Below are 23,535 nucleotides of genomic sequence, written 5' to 3'. Positions count from 1 at the left end.
AAAGTCGCAAATAAAATTGCCTATCTTTAAATAAACAGAGTATTTTTCAACCCATCACTCCTTGCATGAGGAACAATCAATTTAGTCTTCGATTAATGGTTCCGAGAAAATTTCAATATTTCCTAGTTACTCTCATTCGCTTGTTTTTTGTAAAACTTTTATTTGGTTTCTTTTTGGTTGGAATTGCTTTTTCTAGCTGCTGTTTGCTGGTATATGGACAAATGCCAGTTATTTTGAAGCCTTGGATAGCATTTACTGCTCTTATAACCCGCGCACTCTTATACATCATCATGGTGCGCACTCTTACACGCTCAGACATGTAATCGAAGAATATATATATATTTCACAATGCACTTTATGACCAATCGTACGTGTTCCTTAAATGTTTCTTTTTGTCGACTTTTCAATGTCCCATACTTTGTTTATTGTTATTTTTTGTTGTTAAGCGGAAAATTTAATTTGTTTGGCAAGAAAAATTGGAAAAAAAAGTGCTAAAAAACTTAAACGTAACTAGCACCTCTGTTTACAAACACATTTGCATGAAATTTTGACAGCAGATCAAACTCATTTAGATCTTTCCAAAATAAGTGCATTCAGTCTTATATTCCCTTTCAAACCGTAGAAAATGGCCTTGCGCACTCTTATCAACCGCGCACTCTTATACCATCCTACCCTACGTACTATATTTTGTATTTTTGTATCTCTACAAAACTTAGATTCATGCAATCTAAATATGACACTTTATTTTAAAATATTTTATTACTAACCTAAAAAAATGTGTAATCGTTTTTATAAAAAAATATTGGGTTATGCCATAGGGATTTTGCGATTTATGAACCTATATATAGAATTAGGTTAAATTTTGCTTGAAAAATTGTTTTTTTTTTTCACCAGAAATGAAAAGTTATATTTCATAGCTTATTTTTATTTTGGAATAATGGAACTATGTTGTGCGTGTTTTATGTGTATTTTGGAATGCTGAGATATATAAAACCAACTCTACATATTTTTTTGATGCTCATTTTTTTAAGATTCATGTTGAAAAATATATTACATTTTGCTGAAGACAAAAATTGTGCTAGTCTTTGGAGAATTTGAAAGCCTTTAAAGAGTTTAAAATACAAGAAGCTAACTCAATTAATTTTTATACATATTATAGCTTGAAAAAATGGGTTTCGATCTATGATTCTGTATTGTTTATATAAATTTTATACCAGACTTTTTAAAACCGGAAAATTATCTTCTCCAATTTCTGTTAATTGGAATTTCCGGAGCACGTTTACAAATAATAAAAAAAAACATATTAGTAAGCAAATTAATTTAAGATCACCAAAACCACTGATTTCTTGATTAGTTTAAGCTATAAAAATAACTTTAGGCCTAGGATCTAGTTTCGTATAGAAATCTGTGAACCTATACCTACAAAGCATACATATCTAACCAAAACCTATACCTAAACCTATAAAGTTTAATAGCTTGTTGTCTATGAAGTCATTAGGCATTATGTCTTGTAAATAATTCATTTTTTCTAAGTAATTTTTGTTGTTGTTGTTGATATTTTTTTTTTTATTTTAATTTTAATTCAAACAACGCGTAATGAATATGAATGAAAACTGCTTTACGAAGAAAAACCTAATAAGAAAAAATACAAATAAAATGAACTACATGGCAAATAATCAAACAACCAACAAAAAAGCACGCAATCGGAATAATTTCATTGATTAAAATGTTTGTTAATGAATTTTTTTTTTTTTTTTTTTTTCGTTTGTAGTTTCGATTTGTATTTTGTTTTGAGTTTTTACTTTCACTCAAAAATTCGTAATTTCCACTCAAAAACTTGAGTTTGATTTATAATCAAAAGTCAAAAGATAATTTATTTGAAATTTTGCCACTCAAATGCAAAGAAGTTATGAGTGGAATTATTTTCCACTCAAAATTTACACTCATTGCACTAGCATTGGAGCAATATACCTTTGCGCGAGAAAAAAAAATCACTCCAAACTAGACCCAAAAACAGCGGGGGATTGTTGCCTCGCACAATGCACAGATGTGTATATACAAATTTTGTATCTTTCATATAGTGGGATTGGGGATATCATAGTTGCGACTTGCGATATGGGTTGGGTACGTACTCCAAACTCCAATTTGGTCGTATTCAGTGCGCTTAGAGTCTCGCTGAAGATCGTTTCGTTTCGTTCGTTGTTTGTCGAGTACAAGCACATTGATCATAGATACACTTAATAAACATTAAAATATTGTTATAGATACTTTGGTATCTTTTGCTCCACAGCAAGAATTCTTCTCGTAGATCATTCGTTTGCCATTGCATTCGATGTTGTTGTCGATGAGTTGTGAATAGTTTTCAAGCCTTAAGTGTCTGTGCAAGGCAGGAATATCATAAAGCTTTGCTGTTAGATACTTTTGTATCTTTTACAGATAACTCTCATCGTAAATCACTCGATCGGGTGTCGTTTTTTTGTTTTGATTTTATTTTATTGTTGTTGCGAATTGTGCGGGTGAAGAACGTGGAACTCTCAATCTTATATTATATGCTTGTAACGCTTGTGTCGTGCGCGAAATGAAAACCATTTATCACAAATTGAATAGCAGAGCGTGGAAGCTTAATACACTGTATCGCCGGATTTAAGTGTGTGATTCGCGATCGCGCGAATTTAAATTTTAAATCGATAAATATTTTTTTATATCCGAATTTTTTTGTGAAAAAAAATTCGATAAATATTTTTTTAAGTGGTAATAAACCTAAAAAAATAAAACAAACACATAAAAACAGTGTCACGGTAAAAAAAAAGTTTAAATTTGTATTTAAATGATTTTTTGTTTTATGTGACAAATTGCATATTTTTTGTGGTTTTTTTATGGTTTATTGTTAGTGATTTTTTGTTAATTTTATTACATTTTATGTCAAACAATGATTATTTATCATTGTGGAACATAATGAATGAAAAGATGAATGACTGCGATTATGGGTGTTTTACTGTATAGTTTTGAAGTGTATTTTGTTTACTTTTTTTCTCTTTAGCCCTTTTGTAATGAATTATAAAGCATTTTAGATATTATTGAAATGTACATTCAAGGTAAAAATTTAGGTCTAATTGAACTTGAGCTTAAACAATAATTTTGAAAAGGGTTAGAAAAATTATTTTTGCTGATACTGACAGTTAAATGGAACAAGTTTTCACATCTGAAGAAGTTTAAATATATTTTCGAAAAGTTTCTTGAACACCTCCGAAATGAAATTCTTTCGAAATTCAGTAAAGTTTGATGAAATTTGATTAATTTTTGAATACCTGCATATCTGCCGCGACCGAAAATATCACGATTTTATTAAGTTCATGAGATTTCAGTTATGTAATTGTAGAAATTACTCCTATGTAAAATCGTGTTAAATTTCTTGAAAAAAATTTAATGTCCTTTTCCAACCTTTACCCATTTGCAATTTCTATTTATTTTTTGTAATCTAATTTTTTTACCTTTGTAAGTAGAGTCTACTGTAATTAAACTAAGCACGTATCAAAGCATCAGGAGGAATGTGATGAATCTTTTATTTTCTTCCGAATTTTAAAGGCTAAAGTCTTTCCAAGTCCATCTTAAAATTTCTGCATCACCATGAAAAATTTTATTGCACAGAAATTTGTTCTGCTGTTGTTAACTTCTCTTGTGATTAATATCTTTTTAAAACTGAATGCACACTACCTGATACCTTACTTTTTGAAGTACCTAGGTGAGAACCTAGTCCGTGCGAACCTATTAAGTTTCCGGAGATGTTTTCCAATTATCCAGCTTTTCCCGAGTTGGACTGAATTTTCCTTAACTATTCTTTAGCTTCTCGGTGTTCCGGCCTAGGGTTGTCGCTGTTTTATCGAAGCATCTGTCCAATTGATATTCAATAAGCTACATCGTTTATTTCAAAGAAAAATACATAGGAGACAGTTTGCCTTGTTTGATTCCTCTGCGAAATTCAAACCTGAAAGGATGTAAGATATAATTTATTTGAAATATCCCTGATGCTAAATAAAGTCTAAATTGACACTGTTGAATCCAATGAATGGCTGGTAAAGTTGTGTTCGATAATCCGCATTCTACTTAATTCCCAAAAAATTCGTACTTTTTAATAGTTACTCAATAAAGATTAACTTTAAATGTTTTACTTGTATTCACATTATTGAAATTATAATGATTTCCCAATTTTAAATCACACCCTCACCTTTTACGACTTAAACTTTTTAACAAATCTTCAATTAATTTACTTTTAATCTTCATCTTATGTCTTTTTGTGATATAATTGAATTAAATAATTTTTATGATGCGCAATTAAAAATTGTCTTGCATGAACTTTCCAAAAAAATTAAATCAGATCCTGATAACCTACTTTAAATTTATTTTTGGTTTTTCTGGTTACTTCTGTTTTGTTTTGCATTAATTGACAATAAATTTATTTTTTTCAATTTGTTTGAATAAACATTAAAATTTCACAAGAACTGGATATTAATTGACATAAACCTGATGACAATCAGATAGTAATAATTTTTTGTTAAAAACACAAATACAGAAGAAAAAACTAGTTCCACAAAAATATTGATTGCATTTTTTTTTTTTTTAGAAAACTGATGATCAGATATATTTTGTAAAACAAAAAAATACATTACCGTTAATTTCGAAACATAAATTTCCAAGGAATTCGGAATCCATACAAAATTATTATTAATTGAAGTTATGCACAAGAGTTTGTTGCACAAAGTTGCTCTTATTTTTTTTTTTGTTCTGATAAAGTCGATATTTAAAAAAAATCCATTTAGTGCAAAAAATGTTATTTCAGTCGCCGTCGAAACCATCTAAGAAGTTTTTTCACTGTCACGTACAGACAAATATTCCTTTCTTTGTTCATGTTTTCAGATTGTCTTGTTTGAAAAAATTCATATAGATCGATTGCATTTGTCGAAGAATCAATCATCTTTGACAAAAAACTAAACCTCTTTCTTAATTAGCGATTAAAATAAAAATAGGAACGTCACGTACAGACAGACAAAGCTTGAAAAAAATTGTATTTTGGTCCAAGTGTGGATGATTCAGCAAATTTCTAAGACTTTGTGCTGTCATAAAAATCTTGTAAAAACTGTCACGTACAGAAATAAGCTTTCGTTTTTCCTTAGTACTATTGACGTTTTATTTTTTTTTTTTACAAACCAATAAATTCCCTTTATGGTTGTACCTTTATTGCAAGTAGATAAAGGTAAGATATCCAACTCTGTAGGTTTTATGCTTTATGAACGTTAATTATTTGTAAACGTTTCAATTAAAAAAGATTCAATAACAAAAAAAAAATGAAGAAAGAAAAAAAACTTAAAAGTCAATAAAGATCATATTATTCACTTCGATCGACGACGATCGATGTTTGTCTCCTTCAGCTAGCTCAGTATAGAATCGAGTATTATATTGTCTATATTATTTTATTATCTGTTGATTGCGCGTTTGATTGTTTAACTTTCAGGTTACATGAATCAATAGCAAACAGTTTGTTTTTTTTTTTTTTTTCTGAAGTTGATGAAATCAATTTACACTTAAACTATAATGAGCATCAACATTGACTTCTGTTTTTGTTTTTCTCCATTTTTTTTTTTAAGATACTGCACTCACTCTTTTTAGTATCAGACGCCCTCTTATAAAATATCTTTTTTGTTTTTTTTTAGTTTTTTTTTATGTTCAAAGAAAATGAAAACAATAAAAAAGATATAAAATCGATGTTTTATTGAAGAGGAACTTTTCAATTTATTTTTTTATTTTGAGTTGTAACGATTTTTATTTTGAAGTTGTATTGTTAAAGATCTTCAAAAATGAATCTTTAATTGCGTGTTAGAGATTTTTTTTTTCGAGATTTTTGTTAGTGTCTTTTTTATCTTAGTAAAGATACACCGTTCCAGTTTTAATAAATTCTATATTTGCTTTGGGGAACTCTGAATTAATATTTACTTTTTGCAAATATTGAAAAAGATTTTTAAAAATAGAATCGAATCGTTGTTGGCTTCGAATTGGACTCACGTTGTTTATGATTTTTGTATGGAAAATAAAGAAATAAATAGATAAAACCGACAAAGAAGTAAAATGATACAAATTTGTGTCATAAGAGTTTTTTGCTCTTTGGAAATTTTTTCACAATATAACCTGTTAGTGTTTTGTATTAATTGTACATAATTTTCAAACTTCCTGTAAAGGTAAGTTTTGGTAGTGTTCTAGACTCTTCATACTTTGTGGATGTTAATTTCAAAGCCAAAAAAAAGTTGACAAGGTTTCAAAGACTTAGTTGCTTAACATTCCAAAACAACAATATACAAATGTTCAAATAAGCCATATTACCTTAACCTTGTTGATCACCTGACCAAAAACTGTTTTTGTAAGCAAGCTCTACTAGTTCTAAGAATACGTTCCACACGTTCCACAATTAGAGCTGATGCTACAATTGCGATACTGCTTTCAATCACTGCTCTTCCACTGAGCAGAGAACAGTTGCGATTGCTCTCCAATATAGCTGCTCACTAGGGTGGGTAAAAAAAAATGGAAATTCATTTTTTTGATTTGGTACTTCGAAAACTCGATTGCTAGACACCTCTAGAATATACTCACCAAATATGAGCTCTTTATCTAAATGGGAAGGTCCTCCGCTTTTCAATTTTCCATTTTTACATCAAGCTTCTACCAAAAAAAAAAAATAATTTTTTTATTAATTGAATTTTCAGCCAATTTTTTTTACATAACTTGTAGAAAATTGAACGCTCTACAAAAAAGGTTAAATAAAATATCTTCTAAACGGTTAAAGCAACCAATTTGAGGCCAAGGACTTTTTTATAGAACATTTAAGCCCCTACAATAATCCATCTTACTAATTTAATATTAATGACTTTTCAGTGAATTATAAAATTTTGAAAAGTAAAAAAAGTTTTTATATTTTTGTTTAATTTTGACCTCGAATATCTTTTAAATGGTTAGATTAATAAAAAAAGTTAATAAGACCTTTTTGTGGGGCAATCTGTTTCCTACGGGAATATGTCATGCGCGTTTGATTATTATAATTTTTCAATTTGTTACAAAATTAAGAACAAAAAACGAATTTTTAAAGATTTTCTCGATTTTTGGACCTCAAATATCTACTAAACGGTTAGATAATTCAAAAAAGTGTATAAGGCCTTTTTTTTAGAGCGTTCAATTTTCTACAAGAATATGTTAAAAAAATTTACTAAAAATTCAGTTAATAAAAAAAATATTTTTTTTAGTAGAAGCTTGATGTAAAAATGGAAAATTGAAAAGCGAATCAAATCAAAAAAACGAATTTCGATTTTTTTGACCCACCCTACTGCTCACTGTTGCTCACTGCTCAGTCTTCACCCTTACAAAAATCCAAACCAACCTAATTTGCTGTATTTTTTTTTAAAGCGATCAAGTCAGCAGGGAGAACAGTAAAAATGTTCAGCATTGATCATTAAAGTTTTCACTGTAAGTAAAACTGTTCTCTGTTCTTTGTAACTTCACTGCTCTTTTTCAGAAAAAGTTCTTGGGTATTTAATATTTCACAGCTTTTTTTGGAGCATTCTGTTCTTCATAATTCATATCTAATGGTTTGATTAACAATGAAAAAAGCAAAGATGTAAATAAAATTTTTATATGATGATGACGAAACAGAGAAGTTCAATTTAAAATACCATTGTTTCAGTGCAGGCATTCAAGTTATTTATTGTTAAAAAAAGAATCGAAAATGGTTACTTTCTTTTTATTTACATATTTTGTTCTCCATATTTTAACAATATTTCAAATCAGGAAGAAATTTAAAGAGTAATTTCCGGCGTTAACTGCTATTTAAAGAGTGATTAAATAGCAGCTATAAATAGCTGCTGTTTTTATATGCTTCTCACTGCTATCATTGCTCTTTAAAAATCGCTCTTAATCACACCCCTATCAACAATCTGCTTCTGAAATTTCGTGGATGAAAAAACAAAGTATGTTCTTTTGCATACTTAAAGCGTTTAATTGCTTTTTTTCAATATATGTATAAAGAGCTTATAATTTAATGACTTCTCAAAGTTCTTTGTCCGTAATCTTCAAGTCAATTTTTCAATTGTTCATCCAAAAAAATACTTGACATCTCAATTATAATTTATCATCATCATTCAAGCATTTATCTTTGCGAGTAAATGTACATTTTTTTTTGGTTCCGGTAGTTCTATTTCGATATTGGAGATCCATCACTAATGTTTTTTTAGCCGCATTATCTATAAAACTACTTAAGTCTATATACATCTTTCAAATTGTTTAATCTACATCAACCCACATAAAAAAACAATCAGAGTCTCTTTTTATACCTGTGTGCTTCAATTCTATCGGCTGTCGTTTCCATTAAGTCACATGCAAACTAGATACAAAAAAAAATGCCTAACTCAATCTCGTCGGGTATGAATTTCAATTTAAGACCAAGGTCAATTATCAATTGTGCTCTCCAAGAACACCTTTGACAATCATTTCGGACAAGTACACGTATAATATCTCAGGACAGACATACAAATACGCACTCAAGTGTGTCGTGATGAGAGGAGACAGGAGAACCAAAGAGCGAGTCATAGAGTGTCTATAGTAAATCTTGGTAACTGATATTAGATTTCCTATTTAAGCTTCGGTATAGGACATGTTTAAAAGCAAGTCCCATAACATAAAGTGACATATAAACCAACACCTTTAGATTTTCAAGAGACAACAACTATGACTACAACGACGACGATGACTACAAAGTCTCCTAGGTTATGGTTTCGTTTTCATTTCATTCGATGATGTAGCTTTATGATGTTGATGATGATGGTGCGATAGTATCTCACCAGCCCACATTTAAAAGAACATCACTTGAGCTCCTCTCAGACTCTATGAGCTTAGGAAAAGTGAGGAAGATACGCGAGGGCGCTGAGTTTCGACTGTGACGCGCTGACGACTGAGAGAGAGACAGAAGTGATGGGACACCTTTTCATGTTCCACAAAATGAAATTGATATCCAATCGTGACTGTTGTCTTTATAGCCGTGGCGTACTTCTACTTGTGTACAGTCAGCCTGCGTCATAATTAACGCCGACAAAAAAAAAAAAAACATTATTATTACTTCTCTATCGGATCTGGCGGTGGTATCATTTGGTAAGGCTTGAATATATCTTTAACTGACCATGTGAGCTTCTCGTTTTTTTGTCTTTTTTTGTGTAAAGAATTCTTAAGTTTTTGTTTACATTTCCGCGCACAAGATGGATGTTTTTTTTTTCTTTTTTTTTTGAAGACTTACAAGAATCATGTCAGACTTGTCCGAGGTTATCTGGTTTTCAATGTTTCTTCTTTTCAAAACAAAATTTTAATGCTTAATGAAGGTATGGCAAGTAGCTTTGTATAGAAAAATCCTTGAAGTTTGGTGGCGCCAGAGCTTTTAACCTTGTGAAACAAAATACTGTGTAGAACATTACTTTCAAATTTAAAAGTGTCGGATTTAACGAACATCAAAGCCAAGTTCTCATCTTCCATGTAATGTCTTAAAAGTACATGTTCCACATCAATTCTCATGATCTTGTATGTCCCTGGTGCCCCAGTAAGTTTTGTGCCAATCAAGCTTTGGAGAAATACGTTTTTTTACGCCTCAATTTTTTTTAAATAACACAATGTATTCCACTAAATATTAAGAAAAATTGTGGAACATATATTTATTTAGTGGAACGTTTTCATTCTGTGGAATGTTTTGAAGATATTCTGTGGAATGTTTTGAAGATATGGATGCTGGTCATTCTTTCTGGAAAACATATTCTTCAATTCACAGGAAAAAAAATATGGAACGTGTTGTTAATATTTTGTGTATTTTTGTCCGTGTAGGTTTTTTACACTCCCATAACTTTTTTTGTATTGAAATTAATACTATTGCTTTTCACGTGAAATATTTTTTCACCCGAAATTTCAAAAGCTATTGTGAATTTTACCCGAATTTTAAGAAAAAAGTAATTGGTTTTTATTTCATAAAAAAAATGTTAAATTTAGGAAACTTTTCGTTCGAAATTTACAATAGTGAAAATTTCAAATAGAACTTTTTTTCGCTTAGAGCTGAATAAAACATATCATTTCACAAATGATTGATTCAGATTGTGGAATGTATTTGTTTTGTGTAACGTAGTAATTTTTCATTTCAAGAAAATCAAGCAGAGGAAAAAAAGTGGAACATAGTCATATTTTCTATTCTAAAAAAAAAAAACAAAAAAAGCTCAGTCAGAAAATTTGTGGAACGAAACATTTCTAACACGAAGATCAAGTTTCCAGTTAATTGGCAAAGATTGTGGAGTGTACATTTTTTCTATTTGTGAAATTTAAAAAAAAAGTCAATTAATAAAGGTTGTGGAACATATTCCAGCAATACAAAAAAACGAAATATATATTCATTTTTCTTTCGACAAACTATTATAAGTTTAGGAAATGCTTGTGGAACGTGCTCTTTTTTTCATTGTGTCAAATAGTAGCATAAACAGGGTGATTTGAAAAATTGTGGATTTTATATTTTTTTTACAAAATCAGTAAATATTACGATTGTGCAATATATTAGGTCTTTCATTCCACAGAAAAAAAAAAAATGAAATTTTGATAAAGACTGTGGATTTCATTCATTTCACAAACCAAAAAGTAAACGAGTACAACATGGCCAAAATAATGTGGAATGTATTCAGTTTCTTTCATTGACTTTAAGTTTGTAAGAAAAAAGATCGTTTAAACTTCCTATCATGAGTTTTTTTATACTTTTAAAATTCATTAAATATGAGCATAATGCACGAGAAAAAACGTTTCGAGAAATAAAAGAAAATGTCAAAAGCATGACAGCTGACCAGTTTGACAGTTGGCTTGAATGATTGGAAGTTCTCAAAGTTTCAAAGGTTAACCACGATACGTGCTTTCAATATCAAATTGCCTATCAATGTTACATGATCAAGTCTCAGATTATTTCCTACCTAACAACGCCCCTCCTTAATACATAATGCATTTTTTTTTCTTCTCCGTGTGAGAAATAACAATAGAATTTCAAGTACTATCTCATATCTTAGTAGTCGATGTCGTTCCAAGATCCAACATGAAACATTACAAGATTATCTTTATCATTGTTGGTTGATAAATAAGCGCCACTACCCTTCTAATTGATAATTCCTTCATGTAAACAAACTTAACCTAGGCATCAGCAGCAGCAGGGTATCTTTTATTGATTGTCAATCTTTATCAACATCAGGTAACTCTTCCTCAAACCCCCGATATACACTTCAAAACTCTCCACACTATAAACACAAAGTCACCATATCTTTAAACTTCCTTTATTTATAGAACTAAGGGCCGGTTTGTTGACACTCGATTATCTTTTAATCAAGGATTTTTGTATGGAATAATCCTTGATTAAAAGATAATCGACTGTGAACAAACCGGCACTAAGTGTTAAACGAAAAATGTAAACACAATGTTTTTTCTTCTTCTTTGTAATTAAAAAAAAAGAAAGAAACAAAAAAACAAAAACTCTACATTTGAGTGAGTGAAACAAAAAAAAAAAAAACGAAAAAACTGAATGAGTGTAAAAGATTTTTAAACAAATGTTTATACTACCAAAATCATTTGAGCAATCGCTCCGTTCATCAATATCACCCTCGACACCGCACAAACCTGGTTCTGGTTTAAAGCCAGAAATCCATAGAGGATGTACGGGCAAGGCACACGCATGTGGCACACTTAAATCCAAAGTGGTCACCAATAAAATTCATCAAGACCATCATCATCATAGTAATACCGTCGTTGTTGCTTCAAACAACCATCATTTCCATGGTGTTCATAGCCCATCACCCTCATCGTCATCATCGACCACAAATACAAACCATCATCGGAAGAATAGTGTCAGTTCGGAGACCATAAGCGATAGCGGATCTGAGAACTCTTCATGGAATTCTAATGAGTTAAATCCCAATCCTAACCATCAGCCACAACAGTCTCAGAACCATCATCAAGCCTTGCGGAAGCCACCGCCGACAAATATTAATGGAAGTGGCGGTAGTGGTGGTGTTGGTGGCATAGTCAATGGTTACGGTCAAGAAATGAAGACAATAGCAACGACCAAATTGAGTTTATTGAATTCCCCAGTGATGGGCTCAAGGCGGAAGAAGATCGTTGACACACTCGTGCCACCGCCATCAATCGATGAAACCGATCAACGACGACGTTCATCGCCTTTGCTGCAGCAGCGACGTCGTACTCGATTGTACAGTGATGGCGATAAAGAACTCGGCCCAGGTGGTCAGCAATCGCCGTTGAACAATGACAAATCGAATTTCCAACGTAATCGGAGTTTTCGAGTTCTGAAGAATAATCGAGGGCAGTTAACGACTGCGACGACGACAACGACTGTAAATGGAAATGCTTTGAGTACTTTGATGAGTGCGGGCAGCAAACCGCCATGGCAAGGAGTTTTTTCAAAGAATAAAATTGTAACTTCGTCTAGTAATAGCAGTATTAGTAGTCCGAGAAATGGTATTGGTGGTGGGGGTAATTCGCCAGCTGTTGCCTCGAGAACGAATAGCTTCAATCGAACGGCTTCGATGAGAAGTTCGTTGCGTCGGAAGGAGTCTGTGGATTATAATGCGTTGTATGAGAAATCACAGGTTATGCGTTGTGTAGGCAGTAACGGTGGATTGTTAAAAAGTTTCGATGGGGCAATCGCAAAGCAGGTAAGATTTTTATTTATATTTTTGACATTGACTTGAACAAAGGGTTAATGTCAAAATTGGTCAGTTTTTTGTCCGAAATTCCATGATTCAAACCAAAAAAATCGAGTGTTCATTTCGGTCCAAAATTCGTTCATCCAAAAATCTGTACAAATTAGATTTTTTTTTTCACTTTTAATTATTTAGACGACTGTGATCCCAAATTTCATGATGCCACCTAAAACACTTAAGGTCCAATTTTTTTCATCAAATATTGCAAGAAAAAATGAATTTTTGTGATCTTAAATTTCTTTAAAATAATTTAGTGATTCAAATTTAGGCCAAAAGGTCTAAGTTCCATAAAAACAAAATTTGAAAACCACGGAGACTTACAGAAGTTGAAGTCAGAACAAGGTCATTTGCCTACTTATGTTCCCGAATCTGCCTTATAAAAATAGTTAAGTTCAATAAGTTAATCTATCGAAACTCAGAAGAAAAAAAAATAAGTAACTCTATCCCCAAAATTTTTCGTAGGGTCTAAAATGTTGTTAGTTCCAGAAATGCTAATAGAAACAATTGGTACATGCTAAAATATTTATTTATTAAAAGTTTGACCAAAAAAGATAAAAGCCTGAAAATCATACATAGTTATATTAAAGATTATCCAAATATTGGAACCCTAAATTGTATGATCCAAAATTTTGTGGAAAAATAATACTGACCCAAATTTTGTACTCACTGCTATTGTCAACATATTTTTATGGCCAAAAATAATGATAAATCCGAAGTTCTGTTGTTTGATTGTTATTCGAAAATTTTGTCCAAATTCCACAAACAAAATTTGCAAATCCAAGCTTTAAGAATTCAAAATTACTAAAATAATACATTTTATGGTTCAGAGTTCAATAGAAGAAAGATCTTAAATTACATGTATTAAAAATGTTTGAATCTAAAACAGTAGTTCGATGGCGCTTGAAATTCGTTTATCCAAATTTTATCAATTCATAGTTCTGAATTCTTAAATTTTGACAGTCCAAAATATTGTAAGTAAAAAATTATCCAAAATTCTCTTCCCACACAAGGTCAAAAATAACATTACATCCAATTAATTAAAAAAATCAAATTTTGTATTTGTAGAAATTAATTTGGTCCCCGATCCAAAACTCTCAAAAAGCTGTGTTCGAGAAACTTTCCGGAAAATGAAGTTAATATATATTTTTTTTAATTTTGAACTTCCAAAATTTTGTGATCCAAAAATATATTCTAATTTTCTAGATCTTCTGAAATTATTTTTCTTTTTAAAATTTTTTACAAATCAAAAATGATGTGGTCCCAGTGTAAAATACTAAATTTGAATTTCAAATTTAAATATCTGCATCATAGTCTTGGTGATTCAGTATCTTAAAAGTCTATAAATTATAAATTCTGTTTTTTGAAAATTCAGTCAGTCGAAAATTCTGCATTCCATAAAATTTGTACAAAATCAAAACATTTCCACTCTATTATTGTCGATTCGAAATCTCTTCTACAATTTTTCATTTTTTTTTTCTGTCGTAAAAAAATTTGAAAAATTTCACGTTCTTAACTCAAGACACCCATCATTAGCCCATGTTCTTCATCTCTATAACAAAATTGAATCCACACGAAAATAATCGCAACATCAAAACCATCATCAGAAATAAAACAAAAGAAAATAAACAACAACAAAACCAACATGAATCTGTCGCAAATTTCAATTAACTTCATTCAACAAAAAGTGCGAGTCTATAGGGGCTAAAAGGAATGCCAACCTAATGCGCACCTTTGCGGTAGCTTATCTACCCCCAAACGCTCCCCCCCACAATCCTCCACTCACCACCACTCCAGCTTTGACATATGGACGACGCGCAAAACTTTTGTGTACATTTTCACGGTGTGCGCATCTAAGATATGTCTCGCTGCTGCCTTAATCTTTATATTTAACATTTTATAATTATCCGGCTTCTTTTAATTTCCGCTGAATATGAAAATTACCGTGACTGACTTGTTGCTGTCGGTCGGTTGGTGCTGCTGTTTGGTTTGGTTGCCTCGTGGTTGTACCTAGATATACCTTCAATAACAAAAAAAAACAACAACACAAAATACCGCCAGAGGGAGTTCTTGTTGAAAGAAGAACACAGCAAAAAAAAAAAAGTCTCCAAGAAGAAGCACTTCGTATAACGTTCTATCCAATTTTTCCCACCCGCTCCCGCGTGTCTTCCATGATTTGTGGCTTAAAATAAGAATCGGCCAATTTAACAGAAAATCGAAAGGAAAATCTTGTGAAAAACAAGGCACAAACATGGAGAAAAATAAGTTAAAAAAAAGAATATACATAAAAGCATCGAAAGTGCACAAACATGGGCGCATTCAGGTTGAACCTTAAGAATTTGTAGAAAATAAACGCCATCTTGTTTTATTTTTGACATATTGACTAATGCCTTAGATAAGCAAGAAGCAACCAAACAGATCGTTTGCATTCAGATCAAACATTAATACCCCGTTTGTATGACCGATTTAAAGATCGAATTGAAACTGAATCGGAATTTCGATCCAGGTATATGGAAGTACCAGATCGAGGAATCGAATTGAAATAGAATCGAAAACACAATTTTTCTTTTAAATATATTTGCAGTAAAATAGAAAAATCTAACCAAAAACAAAGTGCAAGTAAAACTAGATATCATAATACATACATACAGTAAAATTTTCAAATAAGAAGACAATCACACACAATTTCCACCATAAATTATATCTCGAGTATTCAATTCGTTTGGTATATATGCATATTTTCGATTCGATTCAGCTCCCCCAGTCGGATCGGATCGACAAATCCGGATTCAATTCGATTCAGGTATATATAGACCTAAATCCTGATTCAATTCGGATTCAAATCGCCATACAAACGGGGTATAAGAATTTATGAACGCCATCTTGAATTTACATTCACGTTGTTTGACACATTAACCCTTGCTTTAGATGGGCACCGGTCAGATGGGTTATTAAAAAAAAAAAAATTAAAAACAAAATTTTTTTTTGTTTTAAGAATTTTGTTAAAAGTTTTAAGACTCTTTCATGTTTTATCTATATTTTAAAAATTTAGCGCCCACTTTATCTTTTGCTTCTGAGAAAATCCGCTACCTTATTGCATCCATACATAAAATTTATATACTATGTCTTCTCCATGTGAAGTAAGTTATTTCGGGAGACGCGACCGACGCGACGCGACGATAGGACAGGGAAAAATTTGTCGTACACGATTTAATGAGATTTATGGCAGTTGTCTGCCGTTTTACTTACAAGTTTGTTGTACGGAATGTATACTCCACCATCATATTATGGAAAAAAAGAAGAAGAACGATGAAGAAATACAACAACAACAAAACGAAAAAAAAGGATAGAAGATAATCGGGAAGAATGTTTTTACACCGCAAAAGTTCTTATATCAAAAAAAAAAACATACTTAGTTCTTTCCAAAACTACTATATCACATAGCAAGATGGGGGGATAGTTAATGGGGAGAATGGATAGGGTTTGAGGGTTGGTTGGGAGGAATGAAATTTAGGTCTCCCCCCATATAGTTGGATATTGGATAGAAATGTCAGTGCATTTCCTGTTTTTTTTTTTTTCTTATATTCATTTTGTATAAGAAAAGAATGTAATAAGACGAGGAAATATTAGAAATGTTGAAAGACACTCTAATAAGCTACATTATGTACTCAACTTTTGACATGTTTTTTTTTTTGTGTTTGTTGAATTTTATTTTCAAAAATAACTTTCTAAGATAGAAGACAAATTTGACATTTAAAGTGGAAAAACGGATATGTATTTCAAGTTCAGATTTACTTAATTTATATAAGGATTTACTTTTTTTACTAACAGGGTTTTTGTGTTTGCAAAAGGAGCTTAATTTTTTTAAATTCCAACAGGTTTAGAACAGATAAAGACTTAAAACGTCAAAACGAAAATAGTTTATATGTTTTTAAATTTTTTTTTGGAAAGAATAACTGATCTGACCGGTGCTCATCTAAAGCAAATGTTAATGTGTTAAACAACGTAAAGTAACGTGAATGTAAATTCAAGATGGCGTTTATAAATTTTTAATGTTTGACCTGAATGCAACCGATCTGTCTGGTTATAAGAAGACAAGGTATGATCACGCGAAGAAAGTCTGTATCGAGAACTGTCAGATGAAAGAAAAAAAAAGATGGCTTCCTAAGTTTTTTGCAGCTGCACCATTGAAATTGTTGTTGTTTAAAAATTTGTCTGGTAAATTGTTGTTGCTTTTGACTGTGCCAAATTAAACGTCAAAAACTCAATTTTGTAAAATGCCTACTCTAATGATCATACCTTCTCTTCTTATACCATGATCTAAAGCAAAAGCCAATGTGTCAAAAATAAAATTCATTTTGCACAAATTCTTAAAGTGCAACCTGAATGCATTCATGTTGGTTTGAGAAAATTTTTTTATGATATAAACAAAAATTTTAAAAATGTAAGCCCTGTTAAATATCTTTTAAAGCTCTTACGGAATTTCTCTATATAACTGTCAGTAAACTGATAAATAAATATTTCTGCAGTTCCCTGCTTAATTTTACTTCTATAAACTGCCTTATCGAAGCCTTACATTAATTCGATAATGGTTTTAAGAAACCTTATACAATCTGTCAAAAACGTTATGATTTTCATAAAAAACTTTGTTATGGTATTCCGAAGAGATAAAAATGCTAACTTCTCATAAAAAAAGGTTTTTTAAAAAAGATAAATGATGACTATTTGTGCAGAAATTTATCATAATTTCAAAAAAAAAAAAACAAACAACTTTCAGTTATGTTAAAAACTCCCTGAACTAAATAATGGTCAAGGTTAACATAACCTAAACCTATAAATAGTTGCTCAGTCAAATGTCACTATGTGGAAGATACCTCACTAAAAATCACCCAAGGCTACTTTCGCTCTTTGGGTGTTTATACTTTAAAAAAAAAAAAACAAAACAAACTATCTTAATATGCTTTCGGGCAGAAAGTTCAATTTTTCGTGTTGAAATTAATGAGAAAATACCTTATGAGCTTTTTTTCAATTTATTAATATCTTAATTCTTTGGTTTTCGATGAATAATTAACAAAATATAAAAAAAAATATCAATTTTTTTTTTTTGCATATTGTTAAATATTCAAAACAAAAAATAAAAAAAAAAAATAATCAAAACAACTAAAGACATAGTTTTAAATAAAAGACGAACGAACAACATAAAAGTTAGCGACCTTTCCAATTAATCAATCTTTTTTTATCTTTACATTTTTTGAAGCGAAAAAATTAAAGATTTAGTTATTAATCTTTTCAACTAAAATGTATATAGGAGGAATAAATTAATTTTTTTTTTAACTCCTTTCTTAAAGAAAAATAAATAATTAAAACTTGCAACTTGTTTTTTTTTTTTCTTTGAATTTCATTAATAAAAACTTTTATCTCAAAAGGAAAATGTCAACACATATTTTTTTCTACCAAGAAAAATTAAAAACCTTCGAAGAAAAAAAAAATATTATTATGTTAATTTAAAAATTAATTCAAATTTTATGTACAATAATGCAATATCATCAATAAAATCACAACAAAATGCGATCTAGATAAAATGAGAACTCTGGCGGCCAGGTGTGGTCAATTTATAATAGCTTTTGATAAGAAACAGATTATTGTCACATTGTATATTGTGTCGCTTTTGTTTTCTTTTGTTGAATGAATTTAAAATTTAAGTGTAGGCGGTTCACACTTTTGGGTTAGATCTGAGGTTAAAATATGCATCTTTTTTGAAAATGAAAACGAATTTTATTAGCTTTCACTGATAAAAAATAGATAATTAAATAGAAATACCGTCTGGAGCTTGTCAATATTTTGAGACAACTGGAAATTTTGAATTTATTAAAATTGGGTTATTAATTTCCATAACAAATATTCAAAAAAAAAAGCCGTTAACGTTTCATTCCGTTCCGCATGTGCGTTTCCGGTTAAAGATAACTTTTTAAACAAAAATGCCATATATCTGATCTTAAAATCAAAATTAAGACCTTTCTGAAAACTCTATTTTCTCCTTCAATTATATTAAGTATTGTGTCAGTAATGTATTTTTTCTACAAAATTTAACAGAACAAAAACTGGAAACAAAATTTGAAAATTTGTAAAACTCAAATTTTTAAAAAGAGGAATAAAGTTCAAAAACAAAAATGGAATCTATTTGAAACATTAAGAAGAATTTATTTTTCCATATATTTCCCTAAGCACATTTAAGTCATTAAATAGGGTGGTTCCAATGGATTTAGAACATAAATTCACTAACTTTTTTCATCTTCCATCAAATGAATGCAATAAATTAGTTTGTCGTCTCTTAATTATTAAATTATTAAAACCAAAATATTCTAGAACAGTCAAGGCTCAAAAAATCAATTTTCATTTCAGATATTCAAATACTACATTCTATAATTAGAATGATGAAACCAAAAACGAAACTACAATAAAAGTGACAAATTAAGGTATTTTTTTTTAGATGCAGAAGACTTCTTATAGGATTTGTTTTCTTTGTTTGTTAATGAAATGAAAAAAACAAACAAAAAATGAAGCATTTTCAACGCAATTAACTAAGTTTTCCTTAATCTTTTATTTCCTAGAAAAAGATTGAGTAATCAAGTTTTTTTATCATTAAATAATAATTGAGGGTTTGATTAGATTAAAAAACAATTAGATTTAGATTTTTTTCTCTTCTAAAGGGGATATAAAATAATAATTAAGATTCATTCAAGATGCGTTTAAAAATTCGTTTTTTTTTTCAATTTTTTTTTAAATATTGTAGAAATTTATAAACGCAGAAATTATAAGAACTAGGTGTTCCTCAAGTGAGAGTCTAAAGTCCAGTATTTGTTTTACACAATTTTTCACTGGCAAGAAATATTTTAAAATCGTTATTTCAAGTACAAAAAATTTGACGTCGTTAATAGTAAAATTAACCTCTCTAGTGTCCCTTTATTAACGGCTTTCAACTTTATTTCTTCACAATAACAACAACCACAAAAACATTTAACAACCCAATATATTATGATTGATTAGTGGAAAATAACTCTATTGCCTACCGGGATGCAACACAGCTATCACAATTATTCATCACCCACAATTGGCTGCGGGAATTATATAAAATTTTCAAAGAAATTTATCACATACCTCGAGACCAACCTCATCAGACAAAAAAAAAGTGAGATAATTTTTGTTTTCATCAAAATATGAAAATTTACCTCTGGGCGGTAAAACAGTGGGACAAAAAAGATAGGAGTTAAAAAAAAAAATTTAATAACTTAAAAGTACTCATTTCGAGTGCAACATTCTCCAAGCCCCTTATTAAAAATAAATTTTTTTTACTAAAATAATGATAATCATTTTTAGCAAAAAAACCAAACCGACTTCCATGGATCAAAACTGGGTTTTATGGTTTTTAAAATAGTTCATGTGGCTAAAAGTGAACGAAATTGAAATGGGACCACACTGCAGCCACCAGCTTTCCAATACAAAAAGAATTATCAAAATTGGTTCACTCAGTCCAAAGTTATGCGGTAACAAACATAAAAAAAAAAAAAAAAAAAAAAATACAGACGAATTGAATACCTCCTCCTTTTTGGAAGTCGGTAAAAACTAAATCTTACTTTCCAATACTGATTATAAAATTTTTATAATCGTTCCGGGAACGCTTTCATAATTGAAAATGAGAAATTCATGTGGCCTTTTATTTTACTTTTCGCAAATATATATTGTTTTCAATTCAAGTTATATATCAAAAATTGTCATTCCGTGAACGTATCCATAAAGTTTGCATTTGAAACGTGAACTTATCGTTTTTTTAATGGTTATCGGCTTTTGGAAGTTTTATTTTGATAAAAAATACTTAAAATAAATTTGACTGTCATTTCGGGAACGCTATTAATAGAATGTATTAATATTAATATTGTATATTTTTGTCCGTTTTAAGATCAAACTTTTATATTTACCATTTTAACAAAGTAAATGACATTAATACCCAACACTATATTCCGGGAACGCATCACATCACAATTTTCACGAAAGCACCAAATTTTATTCTTGACAGCTCTTAAAGAATTGAATCAAACCTCTTTTTTTTTGTATGAAACTTAATAAATTTTATTTTAAAGCGTTCCAGGAATGAAGCAATTTTTATTAAAATACAAAAGTTATTAGTTAAAAATCTTATTTTTGACCACCGTAAAATAATATTCCCATTTTGGTTTGAATATCTCAAATAGTATTTTCTACTATGCAGTGGCTATGGCAGCACGGCTTGGACACCATCAGCTATCCACACTGCATGCAAGTGGATTATTAATTTCGTTCGTTCATCACGACTTCCCATTTCGCTCATCAAGTTATATAGTAAAGTCTTCAATTAAATATGACAGCTGATGTTCGGACTTAAAAATAATGAAGAAATCTTCAGTGCAAAATTATTCCAATGCAAAAGAGTATCTACGAATAAATATCTTCTTGATTTCAAAGTAATATCATTCAATTCAATCATTAAAAAAAAGTATCGATTTTGTAATTCAACTAATTAAAATAATTATGAAAAAAATCAGGAACAAGTTTCCTTATACTGAAGTTATTCTTAGAATTTCCTAAAAGCTTTAAACTAATCTTTGATTTATGAGGAGAGGCAACCATTTAACAAAATCTCATAAATCTTCATTTTTTTAATGGAAAATGCTCCAAAAAATGAAGACATAAATATCTTTAGTTGTGTCGTGTACCTGACACAAATCTTTAAAAATGAATATATGTGACCTTCGAATTGTGGCGATTCCACCTTAAGTCACACCTTAAGAATACCTTAGAATCAATTTGTACACACAAAAAAAAAATAAAACATAAAAGTATGACGGTTCGGTATAGACAGACGGCTGCCTGCAAACAAGGAAAGATGATACGACCTCACCTCTTAAAACTTGCATATATGCCAACTTGGGGAGGCAAAAAATGTTAATCCATTAGAGACTCAAGTGAAGCAAAGAAATACCGCGCTTCGACCGACCAGAATGATTGAATGGTCAAGATAATTATGTTGGAGATCGAACGTGTGCAGATTTATTTTTTTTTTTTTCAAATTTAACCTTAGATTATAAACTGACTTTTATTGGTTTTCAAAAAAAAAAAAAAAAAATGACCATTTGGCAGTATATTATATTCCAACTACACACAAGGAGACCGTTAGCTGTCTTTTTGAAAAAAGGCTTCGCAAGTTTAAGAACTATTTGAAAAGCGTTGCGTTGACTTAGCGTCATTCCGGGAACGCCCGTTTTGGCTTTTTAGTCAACTACAACATTAATGGAAAAATATTGAAAAGCCGTTGTGTCAGTCAATTGAGCGTCATTCCGGGAACGAATAATCTGGATTAATAGTTTAAAATCGTAAGTTCTTTGTAGATACATGATAAAAAATCGAGTTCACCACAAAAAATTATTTCGATTGACATTGTGAAAATATTAAAATGGCCAAATCGTCATTCCGGGAACGCTTCATTAACAAAACAATCTTCAAATAACTGATTAACGATATTTTGTACGTCTTAATTATTGAAAATCATTGTTTTGGCAATTTCACAAACATCTATACTATCACCTCACTTTCAAGACATATATTCATATACAGGGATGGCCTGAGTAAATCTTATAAATACCACTCTGTCAGAATTCCGACTTCACGACAAGCTAGTGCAATCGAGATTAATTTACTGTGACGATAAATTTGTACTAATCCCCCCAGAGTTAAAAAGATTTTAAATTTATATTTATACACAATCTTGGAAGACCTATTTATCTTAAGAAACATAACTGATTGCCTAAATCTAAAAGAAAATTAATAATAAATACAAAAAAAAAACTTCTTCTTCATATTATTTGTTGCACTTTTAAATGCACAAATCTTACGGCATATAAATTTCACATTACTGCACGTCTAGACTAATTCTTTTTTCGAGAAGAGAAGAAAAAACCTATTTTTAATCTACACGCACGCCATGTCTTTCCCATGTTTTGTTATGTTTTGTTAGGTTCCCTGCAGGTTAGTATGTAGAAAATCATTTGTTTTGTTGCAAATAATAAAAATGGGATAGAATTCTGCCCTTTTGTTTGTTTGCAAAAACTCTCCCTGACAAGTGTCACTAGAGTCAGATTCTTGTCCACACTATATATCAACAACAACAAATAACACATCCCCAGATGGCAGTTGTTGTTTTGAAAAAGAAGATTCTTCAAGAGAGCGAGAGATAGGCACGCGACCCAAAACAGTGTATAATAGTACCATCATCATCATCCACCTCGCTTCAATTGGTTTAATGCCAACATTTATGACTTGGCGCCAACTTTTGCGCGTTTTTCTCGTGTTGATGATATTTTAAAAACACACGAAATAAAAACACAAAAAAAAACGTTAATGTAAACATTTACCCGGAAGAAAATGTTTCTAAAAAATATTCATCAGAATTTTTGTAATCGAAATAAAAAGAAATTTTGGCCGAAAGATGGCGCAACGAAAATTCAAATTTTATATTCGCTTGAGAGATAAATCAAAACAACTCGAAACAAGACTGGGTCATGAATTCTTTCTAGAGTTGACTACCCGATAGTTTCTAAACGCATCCAATTTGATGTGTTCAATTTTTCGTTCGAAAGTTGAATTTGGAAGTTGGGTACATTCATAAAACATTAGAGACTACATTTTTGAC

The 23,535-nt window shown here is 30.4% G+C and overlaps 1 protein-coding gene across 3 annotated transcripts in view; it reads left to right on the top strand.

Annotated features, from left to right (window-relative positions):
* The window catches only part of LOC129917785 (unconventional myosin-XVIIIa), a 154,438-nt gene that overhangs the window by 47,234 nt on the left and 83,669 nt on the right, over window positions 1-23,535 (top strand). The window contains exon 1 of one of the 3 annotated variants that reach the window (XM_055997930.1): window positions 11,591-12,767. The exons of the other annotated variants lie outside the window; for them this stretch is intronic. Within the exon in view, the coding sequence (XP_055853905.1) occupies window positions 11,643-12,767 (1,125 nt within the window). The 5' untranslated portion in view covers window positions 11,591-11,642. Of the gene's footprint in view, window positions 1-11,590; window positions 12,768-23,535 lie in introns of those variants that run through there. 3 annotated transcript variants of the gene reach the window in all.

The sequence above is a fragment of the Episyrphus balteatus genome, chromosome 4 (genome assembly GCF_945859705.1).
Source record: "Episyrphus balteatus chromosome 4, idEpiBalt1.1, whole genome shotgun sequence".
NCBI lineage: Eukaryota > Metazoa > Arthropoda > Insecta > Diptera > Syrphidae > Episyrphus > Episyrphus balteatus.
This window is presented reverse-complemented; position numbering and strand designations above follow the sequence as displayed.